The 21,952-nt window shown below is 43.4% G+C and overlaps 2 protein-coding genes across 2 annotated transcripts in view; one reads left to right on the forward strand and one right to left on the reverse strand.

The window, feature by feature from the left end:
- ralgapa2 (Ral GTPase activating protein catalytic subunit alpha 2) overlaps nt 1-4,594 on the forward strand; it is a 112,830-nt gene extending 108,236 nt beyond the window's left edge. Inside the window, 1 exon segment of the mRNA XM_048270721.1 lies at nt 3,303-4,594. Within this exon segment, the coding sequence (XP_048126678.1) occupies nt 3,303-3,469 (167 nt within the window). The 3' untranslated portion in view covers nt 3,470-4,594.
- Nucleotides 4,595-8,126: 3,532 nt separating this feature from the next.
- On the reverse strand, nt 8,127-10,857 carry insm1b (insulinoma-associated 1b). Its single transcript, XM_048227938.1, has one exon. It carries the CDS (start codon nt 10,468-10,470, stop codon nt 9,049-9,051), a length of 1,422 nt encoding a protein of 473 aa, XP_048083895.1. The 5' UTR covers nt 10,471-10,857; the 3' UTR covers nt 8,127-9,048.
- Between the last annotated feature and the right edge of the window lie 11,095 nt (nt 10,858-21,952).

Here is a 21,952-nt window from a genome sequence, read left to right on the forward strand (position 1 = left end):
CGCCTCTTCCTCTTCATCCCCCTCTTCCTCCACCTCTCCCTCTCTCTCGTCATTCTGTGTTCTGTGCTGTGACTTTGTGTTTTTTACGTGATGCTTTTATTGTCTTCTCTCCTCTTTTTAGATTAAAATATGTTAAAGGTCTCATTACGGTATTTGATAAAGGTAAGATAACCCTCTTAACAACCCCCCACTCCACCCTCCAACCCCTCTCTGCCCATGTCGACCGAAAGCTTGTGTGCTGCCAGAAAGACCTCCTCCCCCTGCCTGGTCTTCCCAAACCTCTCGCTCACTTCCCTTCTCCTCACTAACCAGCTTCATCTAACCAATACTTGTGCGAAGGAGCACAGAGACACATGGCCGTGTGTGTGTGTGTGTGTGTGTGTGTGTTTGTGTGTGTGAGAGAGAGGGAGAGATGGGTCTGTGTGTGTGAGATGAGGTTGGAGTGTGTGTGTGTGTGTGTTATGTGAGAGGTAGAGAGAGATTGGGTAGGGGTGTGTGTTCTCTGTAGTGGTTTGAGGCTGTGTGTGTGTGTGTGTGTGTGTGTGTGTGTGTGCGTGTGAGAGAGCGAGAGAGATGGGGAAGGAGTGTGTGTTCTGAAGTGGTTTGAGGCTGTGTGTGTGAGATGAGGTAGGAGTGTGTATTCTCTGGAGTGGTTTTAGGCTGTGTGTGCGTGCGTGCGTGCGCGTTCGTGAGCAAGTGTGTGTGCGCGTGTGTGTCTGTGCATGTGTGTGTTTGGGGTACTGGTTTGGTTGGTTGATCTTGGCTGGCCATTGCGTATGATGCTCAGCAAGTGCCACTGATGTGGCAGCAGCATGACCGAATTGGTGCACTCTCAAAAATCTCTCCTCCCTCTCTCTCTCTCTCTCTCTCTCTCTATCTATCCATCTATCTATCTATCTCTAACTCTCATTGGTTGCATGTTTTCCTTTCACCTCCCTCTCTCTCTCTCTCTCCCCCCTCTCTCAGCCTGTGTATGTGGGGTGACACTAACACCTGGCCCTGATGGAGAATGGCTGTGCTTAGTGTGAATCGCTGCAGGGATCCAGTGGGAAGCAAATCCTGTTTGCTTGATTTCTCCTTTTTTGTTTGTTTATGTTGTCGCTCTCTTCTGCACACACACACTCACACACACACACACACACACACACACACACACACACCAGGTTTTTTGTATGTGGTTTGTTTTGTGAGCCCAAAAGGATTCAGAAGTGGATTCAGAGGAGGGTGGACAGAAAGTCTTCTCACTCTTTTGTATGGTCTACAAACAAACACAGCTGAATGTCATGTCCATGTCTACCTACCACTGAACCACAATTGCATTGCCCTTACAACTGATACATTTCCAAAGTTCATCGAGACCTAAGATGACTGACACAGTTGTGGTTGCCTTGGCAATCACTTAAAGCCTTGGCACCCTGGCGCCGACATGAGTGTGGCGCACTCCGTCTCCAGCGTTCCATTCCATTCGATTCCATTGTTTTCAACAGAACCCCCGCACACCAGCGTCAAAACTCTGTCGCCACCACCGTGTCCATTATGATACCAGTCCGTTTTTGTCTGCGCCACTCAATAAAAATCCATTGTTTATCGAATGCTTGTTAAAAATTTAAGTTAAGTTAAAAAAATAAGTAAAAAAAAAACGCTTGTGTGTGTGGGCACCTGTAGTGTCGGCTGTATGCGGAGCGCTTTGCCTTCTCCCTCCCCTTTCCTGACGTGGTGTGTGTGTCCAGTTGTACAATACTATGCCCACCTACCATACATTTCTATCCACTGCAGGGCATGGGAGGTCAGTGTAGGCTAGTAGATGCTTTCAGGACTAGATTATGTACTAGAACTAGATCATGATAAAAGTCTGAGGAAGAGCCACACAGCTCAAAACGTCACTAATAAACACTGTGAAGAGGAGCGCTGTGGTGTGTGGATCGTCTTTGACTCTCTAGGACTAAATTATGTGCCACAGACAGAAGATACAGTATCTTATCAGAATGCAGTTCCTTAATTGGCTGTAGCTGTTCACCTTGGCTCATCATTTACGCTGCTTACCAAAGCTGCTGTTCTGAATGGGTGATGGAACTAGTGCTGTGAGCTCCAGACCACTGGCTGCCCCCCACAGCTGTGACATTTCTCCACTCTGAGGCGACGTGAACATGCTAACCCCCTCTAGACGTAATGAAACGCCAACAGTCAGAGGGCTCTCGGTGGAGACAGACTGGACAGGCACTCCCACACCTTCATGGGAGTGTGTGTTTTTTTTCCTTCTTTTCCTTTTTCTCACCCAGAGATGGGGAGTGTGTGGCGGACGAGGGCCCTGAGGAGAGAGCCCGAGGGGGTCTCTCTCTCTCTCTCTCTCTCTCTCTCTCTCTCTCTCTCTCTCTCTCTCTCTCTCTCTCTCTCTCTCTCTCTCTCTCTTTCTTTCACTCATTCTCTCTCTCTATCTCTCTCTTTCTCCTTCTTTTTCTCTCTATCTCTCTCCCTCTCTCTCTATCTCTCTCCATCTCTCTCTCCCGTCCATCTGCTCCCCCTTTCAGCCGGGGTAACTCGAGCTGCGTCGGGGAGGAGGGGGCAGAAGGGGCTGAAATGAAAGACAGCGGAAAGAAAATAGGCAAGCAGATGCCTCTCAGGACACAGGGAACTTGTTTAATTCCAAGGCAGCAGTTAAAAAAAGGGAGGGGGTGTGGGCGGAGATGTAATTTTGTGCTGGCCCTACATTTGAACGGTTCATCAGCTGATTGCAACCGCATTGCTACCCTTCTGTTCGTAGGTTTAAGTCTGCTATTTTGTGCGCTGTTTTTTTTTTTTCTATAAACTCTACCCTTTTTTATACTAAGTAAGCTCTAAACTGCACAGACACACCACAAAATGCACATTTGAAACACAGTAGCCAAAGTGTTTTAGTCTGCCTTGCCTTCGCGATTTGGGTCTTCAGAGTGGCTAAAACTCAATATGCTGATAAAAGCAATCAAATTCTTATTTTTTAGTGCAGGCAGTAGTTCATGCTGAGTTGAACAAAAGATGGTGAATGTCTTCATAATTAGTTGTGTTGGGTTAGAAGGTCACTGGAGCGTTGATGTTGTGCCGTGGTGTTTGTTTGTTTGTTTGTTTGTTTGTTTGTTTGTTTGTGGGGAGGCGGTGAGGGTGAGGCAGGCATGTTGGGCGTAATGGCAGGGCAGGTGCGGGCATGTTGCTTTTAGCGCTGGACCCCCGTCCCTCCTCCCCCACCCCCCCCCCCCCACTGAGCTATGCCTGCCTCTCTCTCCACCGTGGTCCCATCTTTTCGCTCTTCCTTTCCCGCCCCCTCCCAGGATCCCTGAGTGGCAGCACCAGTGCCGAGCTGCCCGTCTCCACGGCGACCACCACGGCCACCGACTCCACCGACCAGGTCTCCCCGACGATACCCCGCGCCACGAAGCACCGAGTGTCCGGCAAGCTCCGTCGCTCCGCCAGCGCCATCAGCAAGTCCTCCAACTGAGCCCAGTCTGTCCCGAACTCACCCACACCCCCATGCCCACCCCCCACCCCCCGTCAGTGTCTCGTCCTGCCAATGACCTCAACCATCATCAAGGCTGCAATGTTCAGTTTTAGTGTGAAAATATTGATAATGTGTTCTACTTTGTTTTGTCCTATTTTATTTTTTTGTTTATTTGTTTTGTTTTTGTTTTGTTTTTTCTTGTTGTTCTACACTGGTCGCAAGTAACTGGAAATGATGAATGGTTTAAGCTGTTGTGGACTTCTGGTGCCCGTGGGTAGACGAGGTTTTACTGCTATCACACTAATGTGAGTGGATTGAGAGGAGCATGTTAAAGAGACATCTTTTTTTTTTTATTCAGATAACATAAACGATGATGATAAATTGAAATACTGCAAACTAATCATGAAAGAGAAAGAATATACGGGGAGAACTATGGGAAAATCTGATTGGTACCAGTGTGTGTGTGTGTGTGTGTGTGTGTGTGTGTGTGTGTGTGTGTGTGTGTGTGTTCTGAATATGAATGTGTCTCTGAGCAAGATAATTCTTGGCCGACATACCAGGAATTGAATTGATCTATGTAGGTCACCAAAACTGTCCCTGTTAATATTGGGGTGAACTTAAATTATTTTGCAATGGGCCAATGCAGATGTTGCCAGCTTTATGAAATGGTCATCATGTAGCATGACTTGTGTAATTATCCAGGTCTTCTGGAAAGTCAATGAAGTTGTCCAGCTCAATGCTAAAGTCTACCACAGAGGGGAAATCACTAATTAACTGAAATTAATCTTGTTTCAGTTTATGCTGTCATTTACTATTTTAGTTAAGTTACATTAATTGTTATCACTTTTTATCACAATTTTCGCTGCCAATTTCATGCTTTTTTTTGCTGCAAGGAAAAATATTATGAGAACTTTTTGTGTGGAGTTACGAAGGAAATCTTTGTTCAAAATGTACATTTAAATTATGTATACTTATCTATTCCATTGTCTCATGTGATATCTGCTCGACATTCCAATGTTTTCAGAGGTGTGGACAATAATGTAGGATATACAAGATGTCTGTCCTTACCTGTGTTGTCTCTCCTCTCAAATGTACATTGCTTTAAATTTTATCTGATGATTTTTATTATTTGTTTCTTGTTGTACATACATAGAGTAATATTTGCAGACATTATTGCCATTTAATAGATGTACATGAGCTGACTAGAAGTAATTGCCACTGGAGCCTCAGGTGATACTTAACTCCGTGCGTGCACTGGTGTCGCGTGGCGCGTGGCGTGTCTTGGCGTCTTGGCGTCTTGGCGGAAATCTTGGCGTCGTTGAAGTCTGTATGTTTGTCTGTGTGTGAGAGAGAGAGACGGACCTTTCTTGGTCTTGGCGTCTTGGCGTCTTTGTTTTGTCTGTATGTTTGTCTGTGTGTGTGAGAGAGAGAGACGGACCTTGCCAGAGTAAATGTGTAATACCTGTCCACCCCAATGCCTCCTGCACTGTCGTTCATTCAGCTCTTCAGCAGAGGCCATTTTATTTTACCCCTTTATTAAATCCATACACTTGACCAGCGCACGCAGAGAGCTGGCTCTGAAGGTCAGTCTCATACCTCTCATCTTTGTAAATTAGAGAGAGAGAAAGAGATGTGAAACAGAAAGCTAAAATGAGCTTCTTTTTTCCCAACAAAGGCCCCTTCTGCTCTGCAGCTACTTGTGATCTCTACAAACATTTCCTGCGAGCAGATGGAGTGGCTTTTGGAATGCCCCTTGCGTTTTTCCAGGAGTCTCTCCATTCGGATTTGATGCTGAATTGGAATGAAAGCACACCTGCTCCACGTCGCTGCACACGCCCCTCTCCCGATGCCCTTACCATGCCAACAGGGGGGTCGGAGGACATGCCAGCGCTGAGCTCTCTGTGTCCTCCTAGCAACCGGCACGCTGGCGCTGCCAGTGGATCCCCCCCCCCCACCCCCACCCCACCCCTACACACATGCACACATGCGCACACACACACACACACACCTACTCCCCCCAGTGACCCAAGCCAGCAGGGAGGTTGTCATGGTGGCCAGGTGTTACACACTGTAAGCTCCACCCGAGCTGCAACACCACACATGTTGCACTAATATATATGCCTTACCTAATCATCTGTTCTTTCTGTTGTTGGTGGTGTGTGTGTGTGTTTTTTTTTTTTTTTATCTTTGCCTCTTCTGTCATGTTTCGTGTTTTGCTGTGTCCATTTTCCATGTGTCCAAGCACTGATAAATCACATAGGAGGCATGCTCTATATGTCCGATTTAAAGGAAGATTTCTTTTGTTGTTGTTGATGTTGTTGTTCGTTTGAGGAATGTATGCAAATAATGAACCCAGATCAGTCCGACATTTCACCCACCTTGCAGCAGCCACTCAGAAGGCCACACTCTTCTTATTGCCGGCCGATGTTCCTACTGAGTCTTGATGTGAACTTTCAAGAAGTCTGACAGGTTTGGATCATGGTGGAGGTGGTGGTTGTTAAAGGTGACTCGGTCCAGACCTGGGAAGTGTCTTAACTCCAACTGGCTTTACTTATGTGAAGTGACAGAGCTAGTGCTCATTGTTGATATTTGGACTAGGAACCCTGTACAGCGTGTCTTTTGGGAGGGTTGTCATCCTAAAGGATATAAATATATTAATGCTTGTAATATAATCTTTGTAAAAGAGGGAGTGGGGGGGGAGTTGAAGATTTCATCATCACTTGTTAACATATCAAACTTTTTAATGAGGAAAAAAAATCTTGTTCTCTTTATTAGAAATGTGAAAATTTCAAACATTTCATTAAATCAATTTGAAATTCATATCAAGTGTGTCTGACATGTCATATTTTCCATCCAAATGAGTCCTGCAACTTTCTTGTAGTTACCACCATTTCACAGTTGATGTGTCCATTTTAATAGCCTTTAAAGAAACAACTTGTCATCATCTTATGTTGACTTCACGTCCTTGTGGGAGAATTCATCAGGACTAGTGTGACAGGTTGACCAAAGCCCTTGTGGGAGGGAGGGGGAGAGGCGGCGCTTAGGAGACGGCGTATGGGGGTTTGGGGGTGATCATGGAGGGTCGAGGTTGTCTTGTTCTCCTCCCGAGCCCCCCGGAGCAGCAAGAGTAACCTGACCCCCCTCCCATCTGTCCCCCCTGCTGTTCCCCACTGGGCGAGTGCAGGGCCGGATAATAGAGCCCACTCCCCTGCCTGTGTTACAGGTGCACAGGCCGCAGCACCTTGGACTGCTATGGGAGGCTGGCTAAAGGCTTAAGAATAGCACTCTAAAGATAATTGGAGGCCTCAAAAACACATTGAGTGCGGTGGGGTGGGTGGATGTGAGAGAAGTTATTCTTCGTGTTATTGCCCTGTATTATCAAAATATTTTGTACTAAGAACTGTGTTTGTCTCTAACTGGCCATATTCAGTATTGGCTTTCTACTAAATTGTCATGTTTAATTCCCTTTCTAGATGTAAATAGAACAAATGTACTTGTACAAAGTGCTAATATGTTGTTGTGACTAAGAGAATCTTTGTGCAGGCCTTCTCTCATAGAGCTCATTATGTTCATTGCTTATGACAAAACCTTTAAAAGCAGGATAATTGGGAGTTGAGAATATTAGCCTAGGTGGAAATGTTTATAAATGGACACATTTGTAATTTTTATTCATCTAAAAGAATTGGAATTATACAGGATTCTCTTTTCAATTTCAATTTAGGGCGCCAAAACAAAACACATGTCTCATGGCGCTTTAGTGTTAAACATACAGAAAGAGTCCATCAGTAACAGGGGCGAGGAAAAACTCTTGAGTAGTGAGTTTAGTTTGAGCCATGTTCATTTTTATCTAATGATTCCATGTTTAAGTTTAGTTCATACTGCCAACAATGATGGAGAATGGTTTGGACATTTGGACAACGATGACTATTAAGTGATTTCAATGTTATGCTTTCTCAAGACTGAAACCACTGATCAAATCACTTTCCCCAAAATGACTTGATATTATTTGTAATAGTTAGATTAACTACTTCGTATAGCTTTTATTTTGACAATTTGAAAGTATATTTCTAGTAGCCTACTACGGATTTCTTCATGTGATAATATTCCTCAAGTCACTGGAATCAAAGGCTACTACACTGTCTACTACTGTATAGCACACATCACCAGTTGACTATGCGCACTGTGGGGTTTAGATATGATTAGATTGAGATTTAGAAATCAAATGCCGAGTGCACATGTGTCTACTCTGTAAGACTACGAGTAGTCGACAAAAATATACGCAATCCCTCCCTATCCGCCTGGTTACTACTGATGTCGGTAAACTTGGAACGATGGGTTTAATTTGAGGGTGGAGTCTTCGCTGATTTAGGTAGGCCAAAGTCACTTATCTCAACTCAATACATTTATCTTACATGTCAGATCCAACAAAAAATGTGGTGACATGCTAGGGAGAGAGACCCTTTCAAATCTCCTTAGTGATCATTTTTGTGCACTGAGATTTCTATGGGTTTAGTCTACTTTATTTGTCCATGTTGCAGATGCTGAGACGTGTCATTAGGCTACACATCACCAGTGTCATCCAATATTTCCCCTGATGGCTTGTTCAAAACTGAAATGGTTTATTAGAGGTAGGTAAGTATCAACTAGTAAGGGAGGATTCACTTTGAAAATATTTTATTTCAGGACTAGACAGACAATACCGTTTGAACATACAATCAAAGCGCTATAAAAGCAAACACTTACCAAAATAACCTGTTGATACAAAAAAGAGATTGCATCTATAAGAGCTTTACGTTTACAAGAGCTGTAGATTGTAAATTGAGCAACCACCCACAACATTGATAACTTCATAACAATGACAAAAAACATTTGGCTACAACATGTCAGGACACACAGAGAGTCGCACAACACAATCATTTTCATAAAATAATTATAGTTAAATAAATAAATAAATAAAATTATTACGATTAAACATATTGCAATAGTTACACTTAAATATTTTGAATGTGCCAACATTAAAAATCAAAACAATCATCAAGTTTAACTCTTTAAGGCAGTTGTACAGCGCATGTCGTGTGTTAACAACTCTACAAGGCATCGGTGGCCATTCACTAGAACAAGGGAATGTCCCAAGACCCTTTTTGTAAAGGCAGAGTCCCGATTCACAGGCTATATTAAAGCTACGATGATAGAGAAATTTACAGCATGTGAATTGAAAGGCTTTCATGACAGGAGGTACACCTAGTAAAACATGTCTTAGGTCTAAGCTATTACATTACCACGAGTGCATTTGTCCTAAAAATAACAGTTTAACAGACGAACTCTCTGGAAACAGCAAACTCTGACATTCTAACTTGAGAAAGATTCTGAAAATATATCGCCTAATTTCAGACGTAGGCCTAGATATCCGTATAGCTGCTTGGTGAGCTGGTTTGCGTGAAAGCCACGTTGTGGGCCGTGTCCCCAGCCTGAACCTCTATACGTTTAATGATGTTGTGGCCTGCTGAAAACAACCCCGAGGGTATCATTCAAACGCTTTTTATCAGTTTACAGTATAGCCTAATCGCCTACATAACTATTCAGCAGGCGGGGCGCACGGGCATTTGCAGAAGGATCACCTGACGGTTTTCTGAGGGGTGGCATTTGTTGATGTGTCTTGTGAGTCCTGGTGAGCTGTAGAACGTGGCAGGGCAATACTTGCAGGGGAAAACTTGAGATGAGTGCAAGAGACGCAGGTGCCGTTCCTGACTGGCCCTGTTGGGAAAATTCTCCCCACACACGGGGCAGAGAAGGCAGTCAACGGGGCTCAGATTCAGGGGACTCGAGCTTTGGCTTTCGTCTGTGGTAGAGGACACGTGGGGAGAGTCCTCCACTCTTTCTGCATTTTGAAATGCCTGGTCATCAATAATCTGGTTTTGCAAGGCTTGGTGTGCCAAAATGTGTTTTCTTAAGTACGCTTGGCGTTTAAATCTTTTTCCACAGTGTTGACAGTCGTACAATCCATCCTCTGAGCCCGATTCAGACAGACCGGGACTGGGGGTGTCTCTGTCAGTCACAAGTTCGATTCTGGCATCCTTCATGTCCTCGGGCGCAGATTTCACATCGGTTGTTACTTTGGCAGAATCTATTTTCATGCCCTGCGGTGCTGGCATCCCGGGTGCGCTCTGGGGTCTTGGTTTGTGCCAGCGCCTGTGCGAGGCGAGATTTGCTGGACAGCTGAATACCTTTTCACACTCTGGGCATCTGTACTCAACCCGTACAATTCTTGAACACTTGTGTTGAGCTAAAGAAAAAGGGTCCGAGTATTCTTCCCTACACAGCTGGCAAATGAACTCTCCTAATGGCTTGTTGCTTCCTGTAGATGCTGTTCTTGGCTTTGGGTCTACAGGTCCCTCTTTGATTCTCAGACCCAGGACAGGAGACGTAGTCACTTCATCTTCGAAATTAAGTTTGCGTATCGCTTTGGGCTTTTTGGCTGTGTTTTTGCTTTTCCGGTCATTGTCGGAGGAAGGCCTTTTGGTGGTGTTCCTGATGGTTGCGCTTGGTATGGCGCTGTTACTGCCAACGCGGTTACTGTTGCTGGTGCCGATTTTCAAGTCAACCGGGGCGAACAGCAGGTGATCCAAACTGGTGAGAGATGCTGGAGTTGGAAAAGATTCCGCAGATATAGGTGAGCCCAGGTTGAAAGTTCTGTCGAAGTACCTCTTTTCATGGTCTTTGCTGATGGGTCGGGTGGGGCTGTAGAGGGCTTGGTACAGCGACTCTGGGTTGCCGAATTGCACATGTTTCGCCTCCTGCCCGGGCACCGGCGTGTCTGCTGCGTGGATTGGTGATGCTGCGACCCGATCCGGGCTGGATGCGGCGGACACAGCTGGGGATGCGTCGTTAAGATTTTGACAGGCTGGAGGCGGCGTGTGTTCTTGGTCATCCTCTTCAGAGCGAACTCTGTACGAAACATGCGCCGCTTTCTTATTTCTTTTCACGAGGAAACCTTTGGGCATGTTGGCAGATGAGTGGAAAAGGCACTTTAAAACGAGCGATGAAGACTTTTATTGAATCCAGGTTTCGGGAGGCACAGACACGCCGCGAATGTCCAATCGGAATTTATCTTTTGACTAGTGATGTTTCTCTCCCTGAAATGCTTTCGTCTCCAAGGCATAGCAGCACTCTTTTTAAGGAGGAATGATGCTATTGTTCTCGCCCATTGTCGCTGCGTCTCCAACCAATCAGACGAAAAGAAGATCCCTATGGAATTGCTTGTGGGAGGGTTCAAAGATTCGGTCAGTGGGACTACGTAGAAGGACTTTGCAGATTGCTCAGCAGATGTGCCTGCGCATTATTATATTAATGCGCGCAGGACCCCTACCCACGCGAGGCACACGCCGGGACCCTCCTCTCTTTACGGTCTGATGGTTTCCGACTCTGCTGCGCACGTGCCATGTCTTTGTGAGTTCTCTGCTGGGGGCCACTGATATGCCGAAAGGATGTCAGTCACTGCCATAGTTTTTTAACCACAAAAAAACACTGGAATGCATTATGCCAGAATATGTAAAGTTAATAAAAATAAGAACCAATCTTTGTAATTTAGGTATTGTATATACACATTCACAAACTGCTTTGTGTATTTCAATGTTAATGCTGCCATTACTGAAATTCTAACATGAAAAAACATAGGAAATATCACATTTTAAAAGTTATCTGCTGTTTCTTTCTTCTGTGGTCAGTGAAACATTCTCAGCTAAAACATAATAACAGTAAATCTTACAATAAATATAACAAATAAATAAAAAAGAAATATAACAAAACCACATATCTCATACAAAGGCACGTGGCTCTTAATTCGGTTTAATCAGCTGGCTTGCGCACACATAAGTAATAGCATAGATATTAGAAAGCTAGATACCGCATTGTCCGTCGGGTTCTAGGTGGCATACGTGAACGCAGCCGCCATATTGCTGGGGGCAAACACCTTACTGTCTACGGGCAACACTTGCCGGCAATCAGAGACACCTGTCTGATTTCCAGTCAGAGTCGCATGTTTCTTCATTGCCCTCCAGTGATTGTTGCCCCCACCAATATGGTGGCGATATTTAGGTAGCCTAGGCTACGTTCTGGAGCCCAATGCGGCATCTAGCTTTTAATATCTATGAGTAATCGGGGCCTCATCTTAGAACACAATAGCGACGTCTGGCCACGCTGCATATACCCCGCAAGGGTCGGAAAAGCAAATTGACCTCTCCTTTGTGAAATAGGACACACATACAATCTGGCCAAGAGATAGGCGCGTGCTGGATGTAATCAGTGCTGGCGACAAAGGCGACCATAGCCTGAAGAGGTCAGTCCACGGGTGAGCTATAACCACTAAATCTGGTCAAATAGCCTACATCAACTCAAGACACATAGTTCGAGGTTTTAGACTATTGTTATCTAAGCACTGAACATTGAAAGCGTAGTAAAATGTGTTTAGCGAAGTAGCCTATACAACTCTGGCTCACATTCACGCAACCTTTGACATAGACTACTAGCCTATATTTTTTCAGTGGCAAATAAAGCAAAATCACTTAACATTTCATGTGAACAAGTGATCATAGTGTTATACTGTAGGCCTACATATCCCTCACAAGAACAGATAAAGGTGTTTTTATCAGTCAAACGTTATTAGCCTACTTTAAGATAGGCCTAAATGAGAGCACAACTTCCTCAAGTTTGAAGATTGCTTCGCCAACTAGACTACCTACTATTATTTTCTGTTCGTTCATTAAAATAGGCCAACATTTTGCGAAATAAAGTCAAATTACAACAACCTTATTTTTAAAGCTTTGATGCATTCAATGGCATTTGGTTTCTGCAACACGCTTGTTCGTTTGTATCGGGTAACAGTGCGTGTGTGAATATGTTTATTCTGTGGCGCGTGCTAGTCTGCAAGTGGATGCGTGGGGATTGGCGCCTAATTAGCATACAGCTGCCTCCTCGCCTCACCAAATGCACACGCAATCCACCACCTCACAGATCCGGCCTTTAGTCACATAGCTTTTAGGCAAATTAAAAAGAGGTTCAAGATAATGTAAGGAGAGGGTTTTATTAGCATGCCCGGCATAGCCTATCGCCATTATACAAAATAGTTGTAAGTTATGGTCAAATGTTCTTTTATCTTCATGTGTCACACATAGGCACACATTGGGGTTAATCTATGATCTGATGTAATCAGGGATGTAGTGGAGGCAAAACGCAGTTTATCCACCTATGAAATTTTAGAATCCACCTCTTATTAGAGTTTATCCACCTCTCAAAAGAGTTAATTCACCAATTGCAACTTTTAATATTCAAAAATCATAATGTATTATCCACTTTCACAATATGTCCACTCTAGAAACCATTTAATACCACTGATCACAGTCATCATCACAGAAATCATAGTTTACCCACCTCTTATTTTACCACCACATCCCTGGATGTAATATATTAAACATGCCTATATATGATTAATTATCATGTTACCACAGACCATAATTTACAACTTAGCCTAGATAGAAACAGACAAACAAGTCATGAAAATGAAAAGGTTTTCTCCTGAAAGTCAACCAGGAATGTTCAAAAGGAAAGGTCAGCATTGTTTCATGGTCAGGGACTCTAATGGCATTGTCCAGTCTGTTATTGTGCTAAATTGTGTCCGTTAGAGGAAAAACAAGTGTTAGTTTTTGTCTTGTTTTATAGCCTATATGAAACACTCTTAACTTGGTGTCACATTTTCTTCCATTTTCTTTCATATTCTTGTTCATCTTGTCTAGAAACAATATGTGAATGAAGTATTAATCTAATCTCGATCTTGCTTATTAGAAATATGAAAGTCTAGCGCTACCATTTACTCTTCTGGTATCTCTTGAACAATATTACTTTCCTAATTTACCCCATCCCCCTCAAGTAACATAGTCAGAGTCATTTGTCATGAAATTACTTCTTGCATTGGCATTGTCAATGAATTATTGTAATGGATGGCCTCTAAGCAGAGCATGCTTAACTAATCTGATTGGCAGAGGCTTCATTCAGTTGAGTCAGTTTTAACTTGAGTCATGTGAGTTAATGAGTCAAGTCACCTTTATATTAACATGGCTTAGAAACTTTGCGATTTCTCTTTCATCTGAACAGTCGTGAGCTGGTTTGAAAAATCAATTGTTATAATGGGCTGTGTTATAGTCGTGTAATGCTACTAAAGACCTTTGTGTTTTGTGGATCTATTGATTGGACTTTATTTTGAGTTAATTCTGTGTAATTGTAATGTCATTGTGAGAGAGAGAGAGAGAGAGAGAGGTAGAGAGTTGTGAGTGGAACCCAAGTGCACAATTTATAATGCCACCACTTAAAATGAGCCTTCTGTAGAGAGTGTGTTTGAAGGTTAACAGCCAAACTACATACCTCCTCCCCCCACAGCGCTCATGCTGTCTTAGCCTGGACACCTGATTGACAGGCATTCATTGTCCTCCTTGGTCACACTGGTTGGATGTTATAGGACTGAGTTTTTTCTGACAATAATATGTTGGTAAAGCAAAAAAATCAAGGTCTACTTGAATACTTAATATGTTGATGCCACAAAACATTACCTCTGGTCTTCAGGGAGCCAGATGGAACTTCAGACATGTGTCCTGCGCTCTAAGGGCCGGATGTGTCTGGTTTCATGCCATGGAATGTTAAATGGCAATTCATTTCAGCTGTGCGGAGGTGCAGGTCATGCTTATTTTACGTGTGCTGATTAAAATATGCGGATTCTCTCCATGAGTGTGTCACCTGCATATTCAGACAGCATCTCTCTCATTAAGGAGTGTGGAGAGTATGATTGGACTACAGTTGGCTTGTTCACCTTTCTCTGCTCTTTCAATTACATATGAGAGAGACCATGAGATCCATTTATGTGACTGTCTGAAAGGTCACAATTTTACCATATTCATAAGCACTTCTCATAAATACGTTATGAATTGAAACAGTATTGTTAGTTGATGAGTTATTTTCCCCATGGCCTTACAGGATCATGACTATGATCTATATAGGCTCTCACGTACAGTATGTTTAGATGTGTTAAGAGATGGTAAACACATAGACAGTTCACTGTGATAGAAAGGGTGAAAATCAGAGTTGGCTCCCTGCATGTATCCTTCCTGACTGTTGCAATGACTTCCACTCTCAGTGATCTGCATTTCCTGTGTAGATAGATGTGGGTGATGACGTGGCCATTATCTCAGTATCAAGGATTATATCATGCACACAAATTATTGTGTTACCTCCCCAAGATTATTCACTTTGCTGTGTACTTGCACTGACACTCATTCACAAGGCTTGAGCAAAACCATTCAGTAGATGAACGAGTGCAAATATTCTGTGTGCAAAACAAAACAAAACCTAGACTACAATCACCTAGACTAACAAAAATAGATTACAATGATGCAGACTACAAAACCTAGATTACAGTCATGTAGACTACAAAACCTAGATTACAGTCATGTAGACTACAAAACCTAGATTACAGTCATGTAGACTACAAAACCTAGATTACAGTCACATAGACTACAAAACCTAGATTACAGTCATGTTTAAAACAAAACCTAGATTACAGTCACATAGACTACATAGGACCCTAATTTGAATGATGGGCAAAGTGAAAAGTGATAAGTCTAACTGAAGCTAATTTAAGAACTGGACAAAATCTATTTGCTAGTTTAACACCATGGACAAGGCATTGAAGTGCAAACACTGATTTCATTCCTGAGAACTTTGCTTGCTGACCAACTTTGCACTTTGCCCACCAAATAAATTAGGGCCCACTACACTGTAATACAGAAATCACGTAGACTACAAAACCTAGATTACAAATACTTTGAAGCCACTAGTAAAATCAGAAGGTCCTTTAACAGTAGGGCAAGTGATGCTGGATGACATCACATTTGTTTATATTTGTGTGTTTTAGTAGACGCTTTTGTCCAACTGAAGTTACATTATATTTGACCCAACATAACCCACCAGAGAGGTAGCTCACTCCTCCCTTCAGTGCTCCCCGAGTAACTCCACACAGTTTTTGTTGTTGTTTCGGGGGGGACAATTGTTTGTTTCCAGTTTGTTTCCAGTTCACAGAGCCATAGTTGTGTAAGAAGTCTTCTCAGAGAGAGGAGAGCTAGTGGAACATGAGGAGATATTTTCTGAATATTAGAAAAAGAGCATGATAGGAGGGATTCAGCTTCAGCACCATCTGAGCAGAGAGTAGAGCAGTGACTGCTGTCCATGGTACTGAATCTTCACAGGGTCGCTCACAGCCTCTATTCAATGTCTTTATGACGTGATCCACCACAGAGAATATGACACGTAGCAAACGCCCCAACCAGACTAAGATGTGACTGTCATCTAAAGCCACATACAGAGAAATCCTCTCCGACTTTTACACATTACACAGAAACAAATGACCAGATGAGAAGAATGCAGAGCTCACATTTTCCAAACAAAGCATTTCCCAAATTGACAGAGTCCTCATTAGAGAACATAATTTGCATTCCCTCATAGTTGCACTGCTTCCTTGATTATTAAATGATCTCCCTTATTAGCCAATATAATAGGGTTAATCAAGCCCTGCTCATCGCACGTATTATTATCCCGCGGAAAAGGATGAAAAAAACAACAGATACTGGATTTAATTAATTATATCAGTCTTTTCATCAGCTCCCACCCGAAACATTAATATCATGTTGCAAATGGAGGGAATAAGCCCGGCCTGGCCCATAGAGATGAAAGATCGGACTCAAATTAATTACGTCCTAATTATACAGTAGGAGTCGGGGAGTCGTTTGCATAATGAGGGCTCGACGAACAGCGGCCGCCAGTGAGCCGCCGACGCTGCCGGGTGAAGCCCCACCTCGCAGCCCCTTCTGGGCGCAGAGGGGCCCTGACTTCCTCCCTGCCACTCCTCTGGAGTCCCGCTGAGACCTGAGGGCCCGCCATGTTGATGCCCTCTGGGTGGTAAGGGGTGTGTGTGTGGGTGTGAGTGTGGTGGTGGTGCTGGGAGAAGGCTGCAGTAGAGGAGGTGTGGGCCATGGCGCAGGGGAATGATATGGGTGGTGTCAGCCTGTGCTACATGCTGCTCATTGTCAAGCAGAGATCTCTTTCTGGATTCAAAGGTCAGATGCCAATAACTTTGTGGTTCCCGGAGAGATTGGATTTGTAATCGGATTGCTACTCCTGTGTCTTAGGAAATGCTTTTAATGGTCACGGGGATGGTTTAAGTGTTACCTCAGCTTTAGCCAATTCAGATTTTACTAATTAATCATTTTTTTTAAGAGTGGGAACACTTCTACTTGGGTCTGAAGATTGTTTTTGATGAATTCATGCCCTTTCTAGAGAGCTCAGGGATAGCTATTTTGTCAGTACAAATTCATCCAAATGTTGGTTTAATCACCGCCATTCTCCTTTGTGTGGGGTAAGATATCTCAAGTTGATTTGCTCGGGTCCTCTGACATTCACAGGCCCGCATCGTAACCCTTCTCGAAACAAAGGAGATTACGGAAAGAGTGTGATTACTTAATCAAATAATATGATTCTTTAATCAAATTTTCTTCCTCTAACACACTCTCTCTCCCTTGATTGCTTTCTCCCTTCTCTCCTCCAGCTCAAATTGGATGTTTTTCTGCCCATTTCCTTAGCTCTTTAGACATGGCATAGTTCAGCATGCAAAGTTCAAATAGTCTGTGGTTGAATGTGAGAATACGTATAGATGGTTAAATTAAATTGAATGTGCATATATTATTAAATGATTAAATTAAATGAGTTTGCTTTAAGTATCCTATATTTTGATTGACAATACTTAAAGCTAAGGAGCACATATACATAATGTAGATAAGACAAAAATATGAACAAAAAAATTGACTCTTTTATTCACTACAACACAGGGCAGTCTTCTCACACACAAGCCAATACAGCAATTCCTCTCCCTCTTTAAACAGTGATATTGCAACTGACGTTAACATGGTTGCCACATTGTCATTGGTAGAATCAGTCTGTCTTTTCCTTCTCCTCCTCCTCCAAGAGCCCATGGCAGTTCCTTCCTTAAATGTCACGGTGTAAATGTCAGCCGTGTTCACCTCCTGTGGTATTTCATGCACGCAGGTGGGCCTAATCTGCAGAACGCATTCCTATAGCTGTGCCAATGGAGGCCCGGGCGTGCGAGCAGATGTTACTCACAGATGAGAGGACTGAGATGAGCTGTGCATCTTCTTCTTAGCCCCCCCCTCTGTCTCTCTCTCTCTCTTTCACTCTCCGTGGCTAGCTTGGCTTCAGTGCCAAACCACTATCGGCTAGTTATAAATAGAACAAACAAAAAAAATGACCTTGCAACAATGGCCCACTTGCTATCAAAATGCCAAATGTTCCAGATAGGCTCTCACATGGAAGCGCCGATTCTCTTATCAAAGGTAGTGATGTGACAAAAGGAGGAGAGGAGGGAAGTGACACGAGGGCGGGGGATCGGGTTACTGAGGAACTGAGTGGAGAAACAGACAAACGGACGAGAATCTCATTAAACACACACACACAAATATGTATAGTGCTCTATAGATAACCATATACAGTAAGGTATGTAGACCTTACACATTTTTTGTTCAATATATTTTTAGATGTAGATGTTTAGTGTGTTTTGATGGTTCATACGTAAGTAAAAGAAAGCTAATGCATTCTATTTGATGAGTACAAAAACAAATGGGCCAAAGAGGTCATTCCCCTTTTCAAAAGTTCCCTATTACATTGGCACAGATAAAAAAAGAACTGCACGAGGGTCTTTTAAATTGGATTCTGTCATTTCAGTAACTGATGAGCTCCACTCGCACACTACTTCAAACCCCGTTTTCTCAGACTTGATCAGATCTCTATAGGCTGGGCCGCCTCCATTGTGAATCTATGATGGCTGCCCACAGTGACAGACGTATGCAGGGACAGCACAGGGTCATGGGTTACTCCATCCATCTCTGTCCAGCGGGGGGACTGGGAAACTGGTGGGACCCCATTGATTATGTGGAGAGTGGAATGGGGCAGTGTCCCAAGATGTGGGGTAGCGGATGACTCGCAGCACATGGTAGGCAGGAAGGGGAGCCGATGAGGGGTCAGGACCAGCTGTCTGCTGGTGGCGAGGTGTGTGTGTGTGGGCGTGTGTGTGTTTAAATGAATGAGAGAAAGACAGACAGAGACGGAGAGGGAGAGAGAGTATAAAAGAAAGGGGGAGGGAGGGAGGGAGGGAGTGAAAGGAAGGTGACGAAAAGAAGAATGACAGCGAGAGTGCTGGCAGACGTCTCCAACAATTGGCTTTGAGGGGCAGCTCTGTCCATACGTTCACATGCTGACTGTCACCGACTTCCTGTGCTGTCCCCATCCTCCTCTCTATCATCACCAACGCTGCACAGTGACAGCACGCAGGCCCAGGCCGCCCTGTTAACTAAAGTTGAACCATTCAGACAGGTGTTTGCTTTGGACGCGAGCACATATTTGCTCTGCCTGTGGTGACAATGGATCATAGGCTCTGAAGGCGCCCAGGGTCTGATGTCGCCAGCTGCCTCTCGTTGAGAAGGCAGCGTATTTGCTCGTGCTCTGTCTCTCTATTGTGATGTGTGTTATCTGTACAGACAGATGTTTGAACGATACCCTCACAATACCCCACAATGCCCCTCTGGAGCACGCCAGAACCAGGTAACCACATGGGCACCTCGCCTGATGGCTGATTGTGTGAATCGTTATGGAGAATTAATCATTAGCATCAGGATTTGGGAAGGATTTCATTACTGAAAGCTGGCCACAGCACAGCAGAGTCAGAATTGCTCCATTTTTTTTTTTTTTTTGCAAAAGACAAGATGGCTTCATCCATCCACATATCCACAGATATGCACGGTGCTGCGTAAGTATTCTTCTCTCCAGTGGTCACAGCCCACTAATGCAGCCTGGAACGGTAAAGGACACAGCCCCTCCATAAAGTCACGGTCGGCTGGGTCTCTCGGCTAGCGCACCGTTGCGACTGGCCCCTCGAGTGGCAATCATCGGGCATGCAGGACACAATGTGCTCAGTGTGTGACGGACAGATGGGTTGTCTCTCAGCTGCCAAAGGCACAGACCTGGGACCAGCTTTTGCTTTTGAACTTACAATGCTCTAGTGCAGGGTGGCGGAGCAAACACCTGATACTAAATCTGCACATTTGGAGGGAATTCCCCTGAAGGTTGTCGGATGACGGCACATGCCAGCCGGACTGGCACAGAGATGAAATGGGCACACAATGGAGGATTCACACTCCCAGTTTTTTTTTTTTTTTTTTTTTTGTGGTGTTGTGTGTAGACTACTAGAGTGCAGTGTGGTTTGCTTTTTTTTTTTTCATTCACTGCCAAAATAATGATGATTTTCTAAGATCACAGAAATCATGTTTAGATTAATTGATGAGCATAATTAATTATTATTAACTATAGCAATTAATGATAGATGTGAATGAGCAATGACAATTCAACACTTTCTAATTCCAAACATCATCAATTAGGAAAGAATTGATAAATTAGATTTTTTTTTATTTTTTAATTCACTCGGGCACAATCACATATTCCTCACCTCAAAAAGGAAGCTGAACCTTTTTTATCATTATCAGGTTCTCAGAGAGCTATGCAGTGAGACCCGTGCTGTAATATGATCTGTTGTTGACAGTGGAAGCCCAGGTGTTTTTTTTTTCAATTCATGCAGCCTTACTGGACAGAGCTAATTTAGAAAAGCCGGTAATGAAATTCACAGGTAGATGAACCCTTTGCCCTTTAAGATCTGCTGTTAATATGTAGCTGGCATTTCAGAGTAAGCATTTGGTCAAGACTGCCTGCAACCAGTGTGCAATCATGTCCCTAGGAAACAAAGCCTAAACTTCTTAACAATGACATTATATCATAACTACAGGACAGAACCATTTTTGTGCTTTTTATTGGTGTCCGGAAATCAGGTTATTTTCTATGAAGCAACTGGCAACTCAAGCGCAACACATATGATCCTCCCTCCTCTCCTCCCTCTCATCCAATATCTCCCAAACACTCACACAGTCCTAATAAAGCTTTACAGGCAAAGCCTCAACAGCTGCTCCCTCTAGGGCTATGGAAGAGAGTGATGTCTTCACCTGTTACACAGAGAGAGAGAGAGACGGAGAATGGTAAACATTTTCCACTTGTTTAAAACCCCATCTGGTCCCTGGGCTATTTAAACAATAGGTGCAGAGAATAGGAAAAGGGCAGATTGCATCACTGACTCCAATAAAAAAAGCAAGCAGTGCCTGACATTTTATCCCATCATGCCGAGCAGGATCCAGCCCCACGGAAGTTGTGTGCTGTCACTGCTGGCTGCCAATAAACCTGTGGCAATCTGAGAGAGCGCGCAGCCCGTCTTGTGTAAAATGTGGCCACTTTGCATTCTCCTATTGGGGGGATGAGGGGTATATATATGCAGTAAATGCACTGAAGGGAGAGATTCATTGGAGACTTTCAAATAAACAGAGGATGAAAAGTTCAGCCTGTTCCTCTCCTAATGCTCCTGCTCCTGCCTCGCTCCACAGACATCGCCTCCTGAACTACACTGAGTTTGTCCTCTCTTAAAAGCAGTGGTGGAAAGTAGCTCATATATTTTACCTCCTTGTCCTCAACTTTAAGTTTTCTCGAAATCTTAATAAAACACTTGTGTCACACTCTGGTCAAAATACCAAAAGGAAAAAGCACCACAACACTGTCTGAAGAGCCCTATTCAGAGAGCCCTGCCTGTTTGCCTGTTTCTATACTAACACAAGTATATTGCGCAATGGCTGTGCTTTGACATTCTGGTAACAGGTTCCAAGGTTGTGGGATAGTCAAAGTCAAAATTGTGTGCTATCCTTCTTCAGTCGTCAGCGAAGACATGGTCCAGAATTGAGGTGGTTTTATTCAACAAACTTTCCTTCTTGACTTGATGTCATGAATGAAAGTTCTGAAAGCTCCCATCCCACTTAATCATATGTTTCCAGACCTAGGCAAGCAGCCCACAAACAAATAACTGGACGTTATTTCACTGTTTATACTTCTATTCCATTACATATCAGAGGGACAGTCTGACAGTCTTAATTACGTATTTGACATTCTTAATTACACATTTATTTTAGATTCACATTTTGCACAATGGATAATAATAGGTTTTTCAAATAAAATAAAAAATCAAATGAATTCAGTGGTTTTCAATGCCTTTGGCTGATACTATCTTACCAAAGCATGGTTTCATTTTGATAGGCTAAATTTCAAATGAACCAATGTCACCAAAAATCATACCAGTCCTTTTACTTAAAAATACTTTAACTATATTCTACTGATAAAGTATACTTTTACCAACATCTTGAAATATGTCTTTATTTCTCTCTATTTCTTAAGTAAAGGATCTGAATATTTTATAATATGATTTGAAAAGAATAGGTGTGGATGATGATT

The sequence above is a fragment of the Alosa alosa genome, chromosome 19 (genome assembly GCF_017589495.1).
Source record: "Alosa alosa isolate M-15738 ecotype Scorff River chromosome 19, AALO_Geno_1.1, whole genome shotgun sequence".
In the NCBI taxonomy this organism is placed as follows: domain Eukaryota; kingdom Metazoa; phylum Chordata; class Actinopteri; order Clupeiformes; family Clupeidae; genus Alosa; species Alosa alosa.

Excerpts from the sequence above, each read along its gene's own strand:
- insm1b (XM_048227938.1), bottom strand. The coding sequence starts at position 10,470 with ATGCCCAAAGGTTTCCTCGTGAAAAGAAATAAGAAAGCGGCGCATGTT.